The sequence below is a fragment of the Diospyros lotus genome, unplaced genomic scaffold (assembly GCF_014633365.1).
Source record: "Diospyros lotus cultivar Yz01 unplaced genomic scaffold, ASM1463336v1 superscaf1, whole genome shotgun sequence".
Lineage (NCBI taxonomy): Eukaryota > Viridiplantae > Streptophyta > Magnoliopsida > Ericales > Ebenaceae > Diospyros > Diospyros lotus.
In genome coordinates, this window is record NW_026267104.1 from 5678799 (window position 1) to 5698942 (window position 20144).

Sequence of the window (20144 nt, forward strand, 5' to 3'; positions counted from 1 at the left end):
TTAGGCCCCCATAAAATTTTGTTTTGCATTTTGGTCCTTATCCTCAAGCTCCTGATCTTTCTAACACTCTCACTAAGACCCTCAAGATTAGTATTTCTCATTTCTCCCTTAAAAATTTCGAAAAATTGCCGTTTAGACCTCCCTCGGGTAATTTTTAGAAAATTACACTTAGGCCCGACTGATTTATTTGACCTTAAATCCAATCGATTCAACCTGAAACCACTTAAGGGTTGTTCTATACATCGAATAATAGTCCTTGACACTCTTCGTTGACTTTTTGGATGTCGTTTACAGCAATTCGGTAATACGACCTAATTGGCAGTTGTATTTTTTGCTGTACCGAAAACTGTTCCCGATCTTATTTCTTTCATCACTAAAAATCATAATTTTAATTGCTCGTCGATACTATACCATTTTCCTTGGCTATCTAGGGTCCGATGTACTCCCTATGATTAATTCGGTAGTCCAAAGCTGTGTTAGTGTGCCCTATAGTCTTATTTTTCCCAAAATTCCAATTATGCCCTTTATCAAATATCATTTTTATCCTCAAAATTATTCTCCGGTGTTACACTTCCACAGTCGCGATCAACCAACTTTAGGACTTCCGATTCCGTTGGATTCACCGGACCACTTGGATAGTCTCAAGCCCCCCTGTCTCAATCCCCAACAATCGCTCACCTCACAGTAGTCGCTTTGAAGCCTCCTCGATCTGGAACTTAATCACTGAAATTTATTTCACCGGTCTCGTCAACTGAAATCAAACTTACAGCCAATGATTGATTGCTCTGATGCCAATTGTCACAACCCTAGGGTTAGTTAGGGTTGTGATAGGAATTGGGAGAGAAAGAGGGAAAACTTGAGGGAGATTAGAGAGAGTCTTAAAGAGAGAAAATCAGATTTCATTCATTCCATTCAAGTATATCCAATAAACTCCTAACAACAGCCTTATATAGGCGTCATTGACTTCTAACAATCCAACCACTTACTAACAATATATCCTGACAGTTATTATAAACCTATTACAAGATTACCTCCCTTTTATTATATTCCTATTACAACATTGTCTCTCTTATACTCCTAGGTACATGACAATGTAGTGCTCAAATTCCCGATTGTAATGGTTGTTACTTTCATTTGATGTTTAGGTGGGATCCTCGAAATCAAACAAAGGCAAGGCCTCGAGGCAAAACATTGTTCAAGACGTTCAAGCATTCAATAAACGTTTTTCACAAGAAGCACAGTATCATATTTTGACATCAATCTCTTACTCATAACAATTGATGGTAAGTACTTGGATAAGATTAGGGTAATAATATAACATGTTATTTTAAAATTTTCTCAATCTTGTTTAGGTTGTATTCTTGTGTTTTGCGTGCATCTTTTGCAACTAATCTCTTTCGCTGTAGGTTGCTCACTATTAAACTTGGAATGCTGCTCTCGAAGTACATATGATTCCTACTTTTGGCATGGGGCAGCCCTTCATGCCAATGTACAACCCCCCCCCCCCCATTCACCGCCCGATGACAACCAACCTGATTATTGAGGCATTCAGATCATTGTTTGTCCCTAAAACTTGACTCTTTTTTACATAAAAATAAAAATAATAATAATGTTTGTCCCTAAAAATTCACTCTCTTCTAAATAGTGCTCATGTGGTATTCAATATACCTTTTTTTTTTGGAATACCATGCAAGTGGTGTGAGATCAATGCTGTTTCAGTTTGTTGTATGTGTCCCAATTGACCAGTTTGTATGTGTCGCACGGCCACTGGGCTACACAACTTGGGAGATTGCACAATTAGTCGAATTAATCATTCATTTTATCTATCTGCAAATCCGAGGTCAGTACTCGTTAAGAGTTAAGCTTAGTTAAGCTTCTGGGGTATGAAAATTCTTTTTACTGAAATGGCAGATATAATATGCTTAGTAATCAGTATCAAGATACAGATACAGTGATAGATTCCTCTGTCGTTTACACCTGAAACCATGAAACTTTTGTTTTAGAATGATGATGGCGGATGGGGATTCTACATCAAAAGCCACAGCACCATGATTGGCACGGCGCTAAGCTACATTCAGCTGCGTTTGTTGGGAGAAGACCCAGATGGTGGCAAAATGGGAGCCATGACCAAAGCCCGGAAATGGATTCTTGATCGTGGCGGCGCCACTGGAATACCCTCTTGGGGAAACACTTATCTTTCGGTAAAACCACAAATTTCATGGCGATTCTGCACTATTTTATATACAAAATAAATGTCATTGTGTATGAACATTTGGTATAGTTTTTCAATTATCTTACATATGTGCTATGTCCTTACAAAAATGATTAATAGAAGGCTCTTTTTTTTTTTCTTTTCATTTTTTCTCTGTGTTGTTTCAAAAGCCTGAAAGTTGGTCTCAAAAGCCTAAAAATGCCACTCTTAAGCATTTTTCTTTCTTCTTCTTCTTCTTCTTCTTCTTCTTCTTCTTGTTTTTATTTTTTTTTTCGTGGAAGTTGGATGTGAATGTGATGATGGTTTTTAATGTTGTGTTTTTTGTACACACCAGGTGCTTGGTGCGTATGAATGGTCAGGCTGCAACGCTTTGCCCCCAGAATTCTGGCATTTCCCTTCATTTTTGCCTTACCATCCGGGCAAGTCGATGGCTTGCTTAGGTGTTCAACAAGAAATTCCCTTCTCTCTTGTCATGATTGTGCTTATTCTCCTAGTCATTCTGAAATGCAGCCAAAATGTGGTGTTATTGTCTAACAACTTACATGCCGATGTCTTATTTGTATGGGAAAAAAGTTGTGGGTCCAATCACTGATATCAGTTAAATCACTGAGGCAAAAGATGTAAAATGACCCATATGAAGGGATCAATTGGAACAAGGCTAGACATAACTGTTGTAAGGTCAGCTAAATCTTCTGTTTGTCTTCATGGCCTCAATTCAAATGATTGAAATTCTTAACACAGACATGCTTAAGCTTATATATTCATGGCATTCAATTACAGGAGGATCTCTACTATGATCACACGTTCATACAAGATCTGCTTTGGGACAGTCTTCATTACTTGAGCGAGCCAGTTATTATGCATTGGACCATCTCTAAGATTAGAGAAAAAGCTCTGAGGAAGACAATCAAATACTTGCATTGTGGAGTTGAAACTAGCAGATACATTACTATTGGATGTGTATCAAAGGAAAACACTACAGACAAAACTTAGGGATGCCACAAATTAGTGCAAGTATCAGCTCTTCATGCTCCCAGACTGTTTATGTTTCTGATCTCAAAGCCATTCTAATGTCATTTTTTACTTGCAGAGTTTGGAAATGATGTGTTCGTGGACAGAGGACCCAAATTGTGAGGAATTCAAGTATCACCTTGCAGAAGATGGAATGAAAATGCAGGTACATGTTATCCAATTGAGGATCATAGTTTTTGCACTGACATGGCCAGAGTTCCTAATTATGTGAAGTGACGGATGATAGTTTTTGTACACTACAAATATGGAATTGACTTGGGATAAATTCTGCTCCTTTAGGCCTAGTGTTCTGGTTAGGCTGTAAATCTCTCATTTTACCATAGTTTTGACCATGATTAGTCCCAAACCTGCCATCTTGGCTCAAACCTGCACAATTATGGACATTAGTTCGATCTGATGCCACTTGTAGCATCATGATTCCTCAATAGAGGTGCTAGTTCAAGTTGAACTCTTGGTCTTCTACTACCGGGTATTATATTATATTCACTGCCTATCCAATGCTGATATGAGATTAGACCGTAACAGTTTTCTCCTGATTAGTCACTAACAGTAATGTATATAATTTTATTTATCAAGCACCTTATTTTCTAGAAGACTAAATTTGCCAAATTGCTGATTTTTTGTCGCAGAGTTTTGGTAACCAGGCATGGGACTGCAGTTTTTCAACTCAAGCAATAATTGCAAGTAACATGTTTGATGAGTATGGAGATTCCCTGAAGAAGGCACACTTTTTCATCAGGGAATCACAAGTTCCATTCCTGCTGAAACTGAAATGCTTGTGTAAGTCACCTTTTCTGGAAATTTATATTTCACCTATAATGTCGTTTCAAATTTCCAGATCAAAGACAATCCCACTGGGGATTTCAAGAGCATGTATCGTCACTTCACGAAAGGTGCCTGGGCCTTTTCAGATCAAGATCACGGTTGACCAAACCAATATATTAATAACTAAATAATTTGAGTATTTATTTGAGCAAACCAATATGCTTCACTGGGAATTACTAAATAAAAAGCTCAGGTAACAGAGAACAGTTCTTAGTGTTTGTCAAAGAGAATAAGGCCGACATTAATGAGTTTAATGAATTACAGCTAATAACTTTACGCTGATGAATGCAATGGTATTGGTAAGCATGGTTATCGGGGAGTTTGCTTCATTTATGGTACATTTTCTGTGTTGGGAGGGTTAGCCCGCTGCTGGGAAGACTTATAACAACAGCGAAATGGTTAGGAAGGCAGTTCACTTTCTTCTTTCCATACAAAATGAAGAGGGTGGCTGGAGAGAGCTATAAATCATGCCCCATCTATGGTAATTAAACACCTTTCTCTTAGAAGTTTTATGCTGAATTATATTGTTGCCTCTGTAACTTCTCGATAGGCAGGAGGAGGATATTTCGATACCTTCTTTCATTTGGAAAGAGGAAACAAACATCTAGAACTAGATATGTGTGTGCCACATCATGTGATTGATTTTCTCTTCTTCTTCCTTAGTTTTTTCACTTTGTTTGGTGAAAATTTTGATAAAAAAAATTAGAAAAGTAATAGTAATCTACAATTAATGTTTAATTATATGGTTATCCCAAGTTGTGACAAGTATCGTCTCCAACCCGTATGATATTCTTAGAGACCCCTCTTAGATTTCTTTTCCTGAGCCCTTTGTGCAAAACCAAATTCAGAGAAGAGTGACTTTAGATTACTTTTCCAATACCATCACCTTCTTCTACTAGAGAAAAATTCATAAATCTCAAAACTAATTGGATCCAAGTAAGCCCCTGGGAGATTGTTGACACTGTAAAGATACATCCCACAAATTGGGAGGGGTTGTAAAGATACATCCCACAAATTGGAAAGGGATGAACCCCTCGAGAAGAAAATGGGGATACAGATGATCTTCTGACTAGCTATGAGATCATGGAAATGGTGGTTGATTTGCATCGCTTTATTTTTGCTTGTTTTCTTCTTTTTTTCTTTCTCATTGTAATAAAAACAGAATATATGGAATGTAAATTTAGTAAGAATGCAAGAGTAGATGATGTTATAATAAAATTGGAAGACCAAATCATATAAAGAAAATACTATTTTCGATATTTAGGATCAATAATTCAAAAAGATGGAGAAATTCACGAGGATGTCACGCATAGAATTAAGGTAGGTTGGCTAAAATGGAAAAATGCATCGAGAGTGTTATGTGATTGTAAAATCCTATTAAAACTGAAAGGAAAATTTTATAGGATAGTTATAAGACTAGTTTTGTTGTATGGCTCAGAATGTTGGGCAGTCAAATACCAACATAAGCAAAAGATGAGCGTAGCGGAGATGAGAATACTAAAATGGATGTGCGGCCATACAAGAAAAAATGAAATTAGAAATGAGATTATTCGTAATAAGGTAGGAGTAGTGCCAATCGAGGAGAAGATGAGAGAGACTAGACTAAGATGGTTTGGTTATGTGAGAAAAAGACCAAGAGACGTTCTTGTGAGGAGAGTTGATGAAATGGAATAATTAGTCAAAAAAAGAGGTAAGGAAATACCGCCGGCAAAGTAAAAACTTTGCCGGTGGTTTTCTAAACCACTGAAAATTATCGGCGGTTTATAAAAATCACCAGTAAATTTTATTTTTCGGAGGTTTTTAATCGTCGGAAAGATTTTCTGGCGGATATAATTATTGCTGGTAAAACTTTTACCAGCGGTTTTTTTACTTTTTTCGGCGATTTTTTCACCGCCGGAAAAAATCGAACCTCTTGTAGTGAAAGTTAGATGTCTAATGAAATCCTAAAACTTGGATTGGCCTTGTGAGTCAATGTTAATGTCCATCCTCAACATAGAACTATTAGTCCAATTCTATGATTATCCTGTGAAATATGCACAATTTTCAGAGGCCTTTTTGGTTTTAAAACGGCAGAGCACTTCTTTCTCCTTACCTTCCATCTCAAAATCTTTGCTGTTATTTTTTTAATGAAATAATTTAACTATAGGTGAGAATTTAAAAGAAAAAAGAGCTTAATATATGCAGTTTGTTCTAAGTAACACTTCCATTCCATGGAATTCTTTTATACGTTTGCTCGTTTTTCTTTTTCATTTTTCCATTTCAACTAGGCTGCCAGAGATCCAGAGCCGTTACATAGAGCAGCAAAACTCTTGATCAATGCGCAGTTGGATGATGGCGATTGTCCACAGCAGGTAATCTCGTTGAATGGACATGAACTTTCATATGCCACTCTACCTTAGAAAATCATCTATGCAATTATTTCAATCTCTTTTGAAATTTTTGCATTTTCTTGATCCTCCAAAATTTAATCACAATCTCGCTCATTCCTTTATTTATGTTCTTGGGAAATTTTGATCGTGCATCATTTCCCTCTCCAAACATGAAATTTTCTCAGGAAATTTTAGGAGCTTACATGAAGAAATGCATGCTGCACTATGCACAGTACAGAAACATTTTTCCAATGTGGGCGCTTGGAGAATATCTCAGAGACATGTTTCAAGAGGTAATTTTTTGGAGAAAATTGCAGAGACATGTTTTTTTACCTTTGGAAGAACTCTAGTTTGAAGTTTACAAATATTATGTTATCTTCCACCTAACTATGTAGATATAGATGTTGCAGAATGAATGTCAATATCTTAACTAAAAAAGAATGAATGTCAATAAGGTGATTGAGAAAAGACACTCACATTTGTGTAAATAGTGTCGAGTGCTTTTTTAGTGAATGCCAAAGACATCCTCGGATCCTTGAGAAAATAATGTTGTTTACTTATAGTTATTCTTGCAGCTTTCATTACTACTGCAACAATTTAACCTTGGAATTTGTATGATCAACTAAATGCATAACATTATCCCATGAAAAATGTTAATTAAGCAATTCCAAGTTCGCAGCAAAAGTAGCCATAACATGACGAGTGATTTACTTATTGATTATAAATCATCATCGCCAACGTCGAGATTGTCTTGAATTTATATCTGAATGATCAATTTAAAGTTATAATAGAGGTTAGGATTTGTATCCAATTATCTTAACTCAATGAGTTTGACTTGTATGTTCTCTCTATAAATGGTCAAATATTCTATTATCATATTCCGTTCGGGCATTGATAAATCTTAGTGAAATTTGCGAATTTAAGTCTATTGGGATTGAGATAAATAGTTTTCTCTTTGTAAACTCATCATCTTCCCTTGGGTTTTTAATGCATTGATACTATTATAATGCCCATATCCCAAATGGGGTGACTGAAGAAGTAGAGTCAAGATTCAATCTTGATGAATTGGTCCAAATTTAATGCAGGAGACCTGAAATATTTACTGTGGAGGAGAGAAAAGGTGGCTCAGTGTTAGCTTTTTTAAGAAAGCGCCAATTCCTCAAATTATGCCAAATTAAAGGTCATCCCTAAAGTAATAATTAACAAAACCAAATGGGTTATCCTTAAGCATCATGGTGGGGAAGCCTATCAATTAATTATCATCCAACCACTCTCAACCAGAATTGTTGGGTCATAGATAACTAACTGGCTCCCACTTGAGCTTGCTTTAAGATTACAGAATACTAATTAGATCGGATTACAGGCTTATTTGTTACTCATAATATAGCGAATGGGCTGGCTATTTGGATGCACCATAACCGTTCATTTGGTTAAACGATTCTTTAACATCTGGTAGGCAAGTTGACGTGAAAGTTTCCATGGCTGAGGTGGTTTGTAAAAGGCGAGAGAGAGAGAGAGAGAGAGAGGATGGAAAATATATAAGCTTCTAATTAATTATCTTCCCTTGGGTTTTAGAGATGACAATGCAAATCAAATGAGAGAATAAAATTAGATTTCTTGTTTGGTTGTTGGATCGTCAAATCCAAAAATTCCTAAGGCTTCAGCAAGCTGCAGATCTTCTCTCGCAACTGTCGACAATCAACTAACAACCTAATCAAGTCACTCATGAGTTTCTTCAAGAGGAATCCATTCTCTTTTCTTTTAATTAACCATCTCTTGAAATTTTAAGCACATACCCTTTCTCATACTTTTTTAGGTATTGGAATGGTCAAAGATCCTACCTTACAACGTCACATCTTCCATTAAACCCCTTCTAATATACACTTGCATCTGCTGGTTAATTTCTTTGTGGATGAAAACCTAGGCCCAAATCGAGCAATTGGTCTTGAGAATTTATTCGAAATGTTAATGTTATATATATATAACAATAAATTGGGAATAATACATGAAATTACATTGGCCTGGCCCATATATAAATTAAGATTCAGTGGTTGAGAATCATTAATTACTAGTAATTAATAGGTTATACATAGATAGAGGATACTTTGACAACCCAATTTGATCACTTGCATGGAAGGCTTTATGCTAATACATGAAATATTCATATTATGTGGAATATGTGCATAGTTAAGCCATATATATATGAGAGTCAAATTTAGTTAATGAGTGAGACGTTAACATAAAAATATGAACTCATGACTAATTTACGACCATATTAATTATCTAATTTTTAATTAAAGTCAATTTCAACTAATTAACAATAATCTTTATGCATTACCAATCGGTGTCATTTATGACCATCTAAATTAGATTCAGGATATACAAAATTTATTCTTAACTTAAGATTAATATTGAAGAGGAATAATCTCATGTTGAAATTAGTTTAAAAAAAATGTGATTTATAAGCAGTGGAGGAAAACTTTTTCCAAGAGAGCCCTTTTAAAACCAAAATCATGCAAAACATGTTCATATATCTTTGATTAAAATAAATAATATCTAATGTAAAATGGAGACAGAGATGATAGATTTCCATCTTCTGAAGCAAAGAAGCCCCAAATTAAACTTCCAATGATTATTCTTTTCTTGCTTTAGGTCAACATTATATCTAAGATATATGCATCAGCTACTAAACAAACATGTGAATACCCAATTAATTGTTAGGGAACAAAAATAGTAGCAAACCTAGCTAGGATTACACCACAAACTTCTCCATGATCGATCACCTAATGAATTGAACAATTGGTTGACACTATTAATAATTATTATCCCTACCAATTAAATGGTGAATTATTAAATTAACATGCATGGCAAGTACCACTAACATGCAGTAACAATGTCCCTACCAAATGGTGAATTATTAAAGTAACATGCATGGCAAGTACCATTAACATGCAAGCAAATATTAAAGTTGAGTTGTACTAATTTTATACAATTTCATCTTTAATTGTCAGTTCTTTAATATTGTAATGCAAGGCTGAGTATGCACAGTACAATCGCCTTTCTTTTTTGACACAATATTTTGATATAAAATTTATATAGAGAATTAATATATAATATGGTTGATCATTAAGATTTCTTTATTTTATTCAAAATATCCACTATTTTAACTGTTAACAACAAGATTGAATGGGACATATGACATCTCTGTATCACACCTAATTAATTGAGCCCGAACCCTATCAATTGAACCAGAATTTTTACATAAATTTTACATGCAAGATATATAATATGATTATTAATTGATGTTTATGTCAAATTATGATTATTTTACCTATTAATTGTTACATAACATAATTTATGCAAGTTCTTTATATATCAAATCATGGATTTGATTAGGCAGCAGGCATTAATTCCCCTTTATTTGTCCACTTTGATTTATTTAGTAATGAAAACAAACGAATTCCATATATTCGATTTGTGCATTGAGGGTGACAGCTTAGATTTCGTTCTCATTATGAATTGAATATGAAATCATATCATCAACTGAACTCGGCTTCATTTTATTCCCCATCACATCATTAATCAGCTGTCATAATTAATAAATCAAATAGTCCCACACTCATTATTTTATTTTTACTAAAAAATTATTTCACATTAAGGTTTCGTTTATTTTAAAATAAAATGTTTTTAGATAATATATTTATTTTTGTGAAAATGAGATAAAACATATTTTTATTATAAAATAATTTTACATAAGTGAAATATTTTAGAGACAAAATTACTTTCTCAAGTAATATATAAAATTGGGTTAAATAACATCTTTATGATATTAGTTTTTAATAATATTTTTCTCAGACAATGATCTATTACTTGCATCGGGCAATATTTATGTTGCCCATCCCCTCCCCCCCGAGACAGATAACATATCAATTCATTATTTTTCTCAAAACTTGAAATTTTCATACATAAATATTTGTTTAATAAAATTATGCAGAAGATAAATTGATTTGATTAATACATTTTTTATAACATAAATAAAATGAATAATTTAGCATGGAATATTTGTGTATATGTCAATTTATTTATATAGCATTTTTGCTAAGTTATATAGGTTTTTTAATTATGTCTTTCTCTAGCCAACTAATTCATCCAGTTTGGGGATAGAACTTAGGGATTATTATTATCTCACTTCACTATATGACTCTTAAAAGATGTTACAAAATTAGGTAAATTTTATAAATTATTCTTAAAATTTGTCTAAATTGAATTAATTATTTTTGTGTGTTCAAAAATAGCATCGACCTCTTTTGAGGTTAATTTCTTTAAAATTTAAAAAATGACGCGCTAGTGAATTCCATATAGAAACCCACTCACATTCTCTCTCTCTATATAGTAAGAGAAACTGCTAACAATGGCAACGAGAGGTTGATACAGAGGAAGACAAAGAGATTGTCAATAATGGGTGAGTTAGATGTGTGTTTGTATATATATATATATATATATATATATATATATATATATAAAGAGAGAGAGAGAGAGATACAAGATGGGATTTTTTCCCATCTCATTATTGGTCAGTGATGGGTAAACCCTCACTGAACATCGACAACATGAAAAGAGAGAAAGATTGGGAAGAAAAAATATAGAAAGAAAGAAAAAATATCTTAAATACATGTGTAGAATGATCATTTAGCTTAGTTTATTAATTTCAAAAGAGATATGTGTCATTTTTTAAAATATAAGAGTAATCAGTACAATTTACATAAACCTCATATCATACATCATTATTGAAATTTATCTTAAAAACTTAAAACTCTGCAATCTCATATATACATTTATATGTTTTATCACAAATAATTTAATTTACAGTATCATACTTATTATAAAATATTAGTCACTAAAGACTAAAAAGCAAAACCGCAAAAACTTGATCAGATAGCAGCCAAGGAATATTGTAGAAACTACAGATTTAATTCATCATTCATCGATCCTTACTCATCATCCACTAGGCAGATGGCCATAATGGGCAAATTTGTGAGACCCAAAAGGCTGGAATATGCTCCACCCCCCCTCCCCCACCTCCTCCCCCCACCTCTCTCCCCCTGTAGCAGAGAGACAGATGCACATGGCAGCATACGTCTAATTGGGGGCCTTGATTTGATAATTAAATCCCAACACTCCATCGATCCATGCGATGTTTATGTGACAAGGAAAGAAAAGCGAACGAATGCCAGAAGCCAGATCAGCGCCATGCAAACAACAACATTGTTTTCAGTAGAAGCTTCAAAGAAGAGGAGATCGATCCGAGACAATTCCATGTTAATTACTAGATCCAGATACAGATCATCTCCAAATTAATTCTTCAAGGTGGGTCCTTGATTTCCAAATTGTTGGTCCGCATGTGCACCACGTTTGATCACCATCATCATCACTATTGAAGCTTCGCTTTTAATTGACCCCATCGCCAACACACACACATCCTGATAATTAATAAAGCTCCTTTCCAAAAGCTTTCGCACTCACCTCAGCTGGCGGTTTTCTTCGAGGGAATAAAGCTTCGCCGCCCATTCTCCGTTTTAAGATATATAAAATAATAAAGATCCAAACAAAGGGTTACCTTTTGCTCTTTGGTTTTATATTTGTACATTATCCCCAAAATTTTATTCCAAACTTTATACACACACACATACATATATGTAGAGACAGAGAGCGGAAGAAGAAGAGGAAGAAGCAGAAAAACAGTAGTTTTGACAATTTTTTATATGGTATATGACAGGAACAGTTGTGGAATCCACGTCCCAAAAGTGGCGACTTTTTATGGCGCGGCCAAAGAGAGAGGAGTAGTCTTAGTTACAAGATTGATCAACTTACGTAAAAATTAATAATTAACTGATCTCTCTCTCTCTCTCTCTCTCTCTCTCTATATATATATATAATGAGAGACATACATAGTTGAAAGTCCTACCTAAAGAGAGAGAAAAGAAAAAGTAAACTGGGAGACGTACATTTTTCAGCTACACCATTCGTATATATAATATATATATATAATACAATATAGCTTGGTGGTAATCAATCTTGTCGCCTGTCCTCCGAAGAATGTGCGTCACCTCTGATGAATGGGACCGTTTGAATCGGACTCGATCAATGATTCAATTTCCTGATCAATTTGATGATGACCGCAAATGACACTTAATTTAAATTTGCCAACTATATATCCATCAAATTGTGGGACGTTTTTGGGTAATTGGCAAAATGGGGTAACCCTTCATTGAGGCCCATACCATGATGAACCTTTCTCTTGCCAATGGGGAGGGGTCTAAATTGCTTGCAGTGTTTGCTCTTCAAGTGCAACAAAGCCTGAAAGGGAAACCCCATTCTCATTGCCGAAAAGTATATATGCATCAGCTTCATTGCCTAACATTGTCTCCTTATTAGTACTTGGTAGGCCAGCAAGTATACAAACATCCAGTAAACCAAGCTTTGATATCCCATCTTTGGCACCGGCTTCTGAATAAATCCCATCCAAACAAGCCACAGAGAAAGAAAAAAGAGTACAGTATAAGCATCAAAGACCGATTAATCTATAACAATAACTATCATTCTAGAACCAACATGATGAAATACCCATTTATATAGCTAATTAATTAAAGAATCCATGAAACATTATACACCATTAATTGGTAAGGGTATCACTGTACACTTTACACACTTTTCCTCTGGCCACCTTTGACATTCCGGCCCCACCTGATTTTCTATATACCATTTGGACGGAAAATGAGAGAAAATAAAAAAGAAAAACCTAGGGTTTTACCTTGGTGGCAGAGGAAGTGAGAGAAATGGAAGCTGAGGAGGTGGAAGAAGTGCTTGACAAGGCAGAGAGTCCCACATTGTAAACCACGCTCTCATCAGGCTGAAACAGGCCATAGTTCCTCTCTGAAATTGGCCCAGGCTTCAAGTCCTCATTGAACAAAGCAAACAGATACACCTCTAGCCTCATCTTTGGTCTTAATGGTGTCCCTTCGCTTGCCATTTGCCTTCTAAGCAAATTCCTGTTATATATTGCCGCGTTTTGGACAGTTGCCCCGACTTCGTTGGAGTCGCCTTTCGATGGCCAGCCGGTCTCAGAAACCCTTACTTCCAACCCACCAAAACCCATTCTTGCACAAGCAAAGATCACTGCATCAACCTGAGCATATAGCATGTTGTCATAGCGTAACTTGGTGTAAGGATCAACCATGCCTGAATTAGGGTTAAATAACGCATAGTCTAGAGAAATTCCATTTGGTTCATCTTTGTAGGCAAAGTAAGGGTATGCATTGATCCAAAAGGGGGACTTGGTGGCTGTCAAGAACTGCAAGAGCTGTGACATGATTCCGGTAAGTTCTCCCTTGAAACAGCCGGCGGAAGGCGGGTAAGACACGTCGAGAACCGCCAGGGAGCTCGGCGTAGAGACATTGATGTATTGATCTAGCCCTAGTTGGACCAGGGAGGCGTGGATGCTGACCATGGCCGGAACAAGGTTGTCCAAGAGCGACATGTCGTCTCCGGTGAAGACCTCATTGCCGACGGCGATTTCGGTGATCTTGGTGGCCGGAAAATATGGCTTTATGTGGGTGCTCACCCATTGAAGGGCTTGTTGTGGATCCATAAGCTGCCTCAGAATTTGGTTCTCGACGGTGACGATGAGCTCGACACCGGAATTGGCAAATGCCGTCAGAATTTGAGGATTGGTGTCGTAGATCCTGGCCTTGTTGATCTTAAGCGATTGTAGAAGCTCGAGAACTCTGTCCGGCGGTGGTAAATTGTTGGCAACTTGACCATAATTGATGCCGAAGGATTCGACGATTCCTAGCAAAACCATAACACATGTCAATCAACAACCATCACAGATTCAGAGAAAAAAACCAAACAACATGTATATGATGTACATTGGAAAATAGATAATGTACCAAGAACAGAGAAGAAGAAAAGAAAAAAAGGGTACCTGAGAAAGAGAGAGAAAATATAAAAAGAGTCTGGAAGAAGGCAGTACTTCTAGAAAATGATGCCATGAGAGAGAGAGAGAGAGAGAGAGAGAGAGATTCCCGAGTGGGATAGCAGCGGCAAGGAAGAAAGATACGGTAGAAGGTAATATATATAGGCGACCGTGGGTGGGTGTGTATACGCTGTGAATTCCTTTCTTTGCTTGTTTGAATTTTGGTTTTTTGGGGCGAAGGGATATTAGGTTGCCTTGCCTTGGAGGTGTAGGCATTGGCTGTTCCGAATTGTTCATTATCAGTTCTTGGCTGCTAATCGTACTCTTAACATAATATATAATATATATGTAATAATTGGATACTAAATACACTAAATTCCTTTAAAATTTATACAATTTTACTTTTATCATCAACAAGACAACAGCCTCTTTTGATATCATTCTCTGGCAAAAAAAAACCCAAATTTATTTATGTTCTTAATTTATGTTATTTAAAGATGTATTAGGCTTCTCTTATATCATAGACTAATTAGTTTTTGCAATTTTTTAAATATAAATTAAGATTTAAAAATATCTACTTATTTTGTATCTTTAAGGCATATATATAGATGGAAAAATCTTATATATATATATTTATAGAGAAATAAATAACTTATTACTAATTACATATGATAAAATAAATTACCTATTAAAATATCTTATAATTGCAAAAACTATAACTTGTATATTATTCAAGTGGCATTTTTTGAATAAAGTTTCTATAAAATATAAGGCTTTTTCATTAATTATTATTCAAAATTTACATATTAACATCATTTTTCACATATTGTGTATATATATATATTATATGTTATTTTACTATTTAATTACCTTATGCCTTCCCAAGAAAGCTGACTCCCCTGTCATTTATATGCCCATTATACCCCAAACACTTTCTTCCCGTCAAAGAAAGTGATTAAAGAAAGACTGGAGGAAGAAAGTGTATTTTTAAGGGTGTTTAAATTTTAATTCAGATCATAAATTAATTCAGATAGGTTTTCTTTTTTTTTTTTTTTTGAAGTTGATCTAATTTAATTCAGATCGAATTAATGAACACTTTTAAATATTAATTTTAGAAGATAAAAAAATTAATTAAATTGAAATCAAGAATTAATCGTTGATTAATCATGTATTATGAATGCAAAAGGTGAAAACTAGAATCGTCACATCTAAGCTATATCTTGTTGCTCCATGAATGTTCTTCCATGGACAGGGAAGCTCAATAATTTGATTGTTCAGTTAATCAATTTCATGGATTTTGTATCACTCATTCCCTGTCTCTACTTTTCGGGTTTCACTAGTGTGTGCTTGGTAGTTAATAACCCAACACCAGATCATAGATTAATTTCCCAATCCCATTTTGTACAGTTGTGTGTGTTTATTTTTCCTAAATACCTATTTTATTGATTTTTTTATTTCTAATACCCCCCCCCCCCCCGAATTATAGTAATTATGATTGTTTTCATTAAGACAAAAAGTTATAAATATAAATTTATAAGAACTATAAATTTTAGTCTTTTCATTTTATTTAATTATATAAAAAAGTTCATACACAATGATGTAAGTTGTTAATGATGATAAATTGGGAAAAGAATAACTGTAAAAATAATTTATAGTAATATTACTGTCACACCAAATTAATGGTATTTTTATTTAAAATTAAAATTATCTAAGGATCTAATTTTCCTTATAGTACACACATGACATAATCTTGAAACAAAATAAACAATAATTAAATATTACTGTTTTCTCTTAGCAAAAAAAAAAATTATGACTGAGACTGCAGGGTACATGATCTTGGTGATAGATACCCAGAATCTCTTTTGGTGCAAAGGTTCTTCAGTTATATAATATAATATGTCTAACGATAGATACCACAGTAACTAACCAGCCTTTGCCTGTAGGTGACCCGTGCTGTAAAGTATGTGAAGCTATAACTTAGAAGCTACCACAAGTTTGCATTTGCAGAACCCTTGTGTGTTAAAGGGACAATGACAGTCGTGATGAGGATATGACATGATAGTTGGGTGAGTTCCATTTTACATGCATAAAACATATCAATTATCCATTTGATCTGGAGAAAAGAAAGGAAATGCAAAAAATTTAGGATTGGAAGTGATCGAGAATGAAAGGAACCTACATTAAAGGGGTTACTTTGGGGTGTCAATATGTGTATTCTTGGCGACTTGGCATTGACGAGGTTTTTTGATTATCTTCCAACTTTCATTGTTTAGAAATAGAAAGTTAAAATTTTCAAAGTTTCATTTAAAGAAAGAAAAGTAACTTCTCATGCTATAATTGGCTGCAATTTTCTGATCTATCTTTCCTATAAATATATATAAATACTATGAACAATATTCAATATTTAATATTTTAAAAATATATTTAATCATGCATAAAGTTTATCAAAATAATAACTGACATTTATATCCCTACAAGTCATTTTGTATAGAAACCACCATCGATTATTGGGGGGGGGGGGGGGGGGGGGGGGGAATATGTTGATGAAGACAAGGCTAAAAGTTCTATAATATGTAATTATATTTGATCATAAGAGTATATAATATTCGTTATTATTATTGTAAATTTTTATATAAAATAATACATTTCATTAGTATCTGGGCATCAAAAGTAATTAAGAACTCTAGATAAGTTTTCTTCTGTTGTTTTTGTTTGTTTCTGATCATGCAACACGGATTGCTTCTCTGTTAGATGGGCTGCATGTGGCTCCTTTTTGCTTCATTTTTGGCTGTCTTTCGGCCATCTGTATATATAGGGGCTGTATTTTATAAGGCAGGCCTCTGTTTTTGGGTGGCTGCTCTTCAATTAATATAACCATTATTTATCCCCCCCCAAAAAAAGAAAAAAATAAGAACTCTAGAAGAGTAATTCATATATTATTTTTCTAATTTGTGGCAGCTAATTACTACCAAGTCAAAAGATGAAATAATTTTTATTTTTCTAATTTGTGGGATCATGGCATTGAATAAATAAGATGAGTATTAATTAAAGGGCACGTTGGGATTGCAATTAATATAATGATTAATAAGGTGGAGGGTGGTGGGATTTTGGTCATTAATCTGGGAGTAAAGTTGTGAGACGACTTTTTATAGGAAGAAGACAAACAAGGCTTATGCAGCATATCATGTAAACTTTGCATTTTGGTTGGGAGTTGAAAGCTTAGGCTGGCATTGTCAAATTTGTCACAAAGGGTTTGGCAATTGATCCTTAAGTGGATAATTATTAAAAAAATGGGTATTACGCGCAAGAATGACAAATTGACAATGAGAGGTGCAGCTGCATGTCCTTGTCTGTGTCTACGTACCCTCTTTTACCACTTTGCTTCGTTCTCTTCTGCTACTTGTTGATCATCCCAAGCCATAGAAAGCAAAATCAAATTGCAATTCAAGTTTGGGGGTCTTTTTATCTATGAATTAGTATTGACTATATTTATTTTTATAGTGTTGGGTATTACTTAATTTGTCCTCTCGCGGTCTCTTGTGTATATGATTTGAAATTCTTTTCAATATGTATAAAGAGAGATATGAGTTTAAACTTGTGTTTTATAATATATGACATGTCTTATATTATTATATCTCATGAGCAATAACTATATAAAATTTTAAATACGAAATTAATGTTATTTGTATGAATCATTAATTTCACATATTCATTTTTTTAATATTTCAATTTAGTGAATGTGTGGGAAATGGGATTGTGCTGGAGTACTGTCACAAATCATTTGGAGTCGTAAAGATCCTTTATTAACGAAATTCTTGTCTGTCAAAGGCGTTGCAATATGAAATTTGACCTTAAACTACAGGGGTGGTCTTTCTCTACAAGCTGTTTGCGTACCCAGTAAGATAATTAATTAATTAATAAAATAAATTACTTTACAGTCCTCCCTTTTTATCTTCTGTTGATTGAATAATAAAAAGCTTATTAACGATACATGATGGAGATCTGGCTAAAAAGCTAGTTAATGAAGAGGCATTTATGAAATTTCATTGGCTTCTCGCCAAATTAATTAAATTAATGCCATCAAAGATCCCACTGGCCCTATGGTACTGCATCGAATAAATTAATTAAGGGAATTAATTAATAGGTGCTTTTGTTGACGGTTTACCAGGTTTTCTTGTAACTTAATTTGCCACGTTAGCACGATTGCGCTAGCTAGCTAATTTTTAATAATTTTTCAATGTTGATAATAGTATGATTAGAATAACTTATTTAGAAAAAGTTGGAATCCAACGAAGAAAAAAATCATATAAAGTTGGACTCTATATAAAGAGTGGTCTATATTAGGGTAAATTATTTTCTTCATCAAACGCACCCATAATGTGACCAATTAAGTAGACCATTTGAAGAACTAATGATGTGGCAAATGAAGAGATGGTGATTGAATTGGCAACGATGTCTTGGTTTGGCCTTCCACAGATTTATATAACGTTTTTAACATTTTGAATCTTTTTTTTTTAATATTTTTAAGATGTTTAAGTTGACATCATCTATCAGATGACAGGCAAACTTAATCGATCATCACATTCTTAGCATAATTCATTTAAATTTTATCTTTATTTATCAAAAAGAAAAGTTAATTTGAGGTGTTTTAGTTTAACAAGGCAACTTGTAGTACATTATTAAAAATAAAAAATAATTAAAAAAATAAAAATCAAAATAAAATTTAATACACAGTTAAAGGTTTATATTTTTATAAAAAATAAAAACCCAACTTTCTCGATGAAACGGTACATTAATGAGAAGTTACTTAGATAATTTTTAAATTATTTTTTTGTTATTTTATAAAAAAAAGAGTTAAAAATAAATTTTATTAAAAAATCAAAGAAAAATCCCTTTTACTAAAGGTTGAAAAGAGTTTACCTTACATCCTTAAATCGATAATAGTCTTTCGTCGACTAAGTTAGCCTCCTCCGTCTCTTGAGACCAAGAATGGGTAGCTCCACGTCACAGTGAAAGACTACTTGCTATAGACGACTTGATGCAGTTTTTATTGCACTTGGAAGGGCTTTCAATTCCTTAGTGATGCAGTTTTCCTTCTTAGCCAATATGTATGATATTGTTTTTGGTTATTCCTCTTTTTGGTGAGGTGATAAACCACAGAGTTGATATCAAATATTGTTCGATGGATCTCATTTGTTGATACGAAAGAGAGAACAAGCAGCTGGACCATACATACATACATACATATATATAAATATATATATATGAACTTTAGCAAACAGTGGGCATTTTTGCCCCGGCCATGCATGTGATCTAACTAGTGAAAAAGAGATAAAAAAGAAAGGGTACGTTGCATCAAAAGAAAAGGAGCCTTTAGCTAGAGAGAGCACTCTCTCTCTATTTAATGTCTAGCCCCCTGTGGGTATAGATCGGTGATAAGGTAAGGTGAGATCCATGTAGTTGGCCAGCTACAGTTTACATCCATCAGCATATATATATATATATATATAAATTGATGGCTCACTAATTCTCCCTCTATTCTCTTTCAACCTCATCATCTTATGACGTAAGACCACGATAAATATTAAAATAATAGTTTGGATAAGCTGCGTTGGTATATATAAGGGTTAATTTGTCAATTTACTTTTTTTGGCTCAACGTGACTTTGAACAGTTCAAAAGGCAAAGATAGGATATGGTTCAATTTGTCAATATACATATAACCTCATTGG

At 34.1% G+C, this 20144-nt stretch overlaps 1 protein-coding gene and 1 pseudogene across 1 annotated transcript; one reads left to right on the top strand and one right to left on the bottom strand.

The window, feature by feature from the left end:
- Positions 1–1904: 1904 nt before the first annotated feature.
- Positions 1905–6839, top strand: LOC127793156 (dammarenediol II synthase-like; annotated as a pseudogene).
- Positions 6840–12167: 5328 nt separating this feature from the next.
- On the bottom strand, positions 12168–14659 carry LOC127792844 (glucan endo-1,3-beta-glucosidase 14). The gene is made up of 3 exons (XM_052323458.1): positions 14423–14659; positions 13250–14286; positions 12168–12945 (listed from the first exon to the last, which is right to left on the bottom strand). Exons 1-3 carry the CDS (start codon positions 14487–14489, stop codon positions 12853–12855), a joined length of 1197 nt encoding a protein of 398 aa, XP_052179418.1. The 5' UTR covers positions 14490–14659; the 3' UTR covers positions 12168–12852.
- Between the last annotated feature and the right edge of the window lie 5485 nt (positions 14660–20144).

What these genes read in the sequence shown, in the direction of transcription:
- LOC127792844 (XM_052323458.1), bottom strand. Translation starts at nt 14,489, where the DNA reads ATGGCATCATTTTCTAGAAGTACTGCCTTCTTCCAGACTCTTTTTATA. An exon ending in ATTTTCTCTCTCTTTCTCAG is followed by an intron (nt 14,287 to 14,422) that starts GTACCCTTTTTT and finishes TGGTTTTGCTAG; the next exon opens with GAATCGTCGAATCCTTCGGC. An exon ending in TCACTTCCTCTGCCACCAAG is followed by an intron (nt 12,946 to 13,249) that starts GTAAAACCCTAG and finishes GGATTTATTCAG; the next exon opens with AAGCCGGTGCCAAAGATGGG.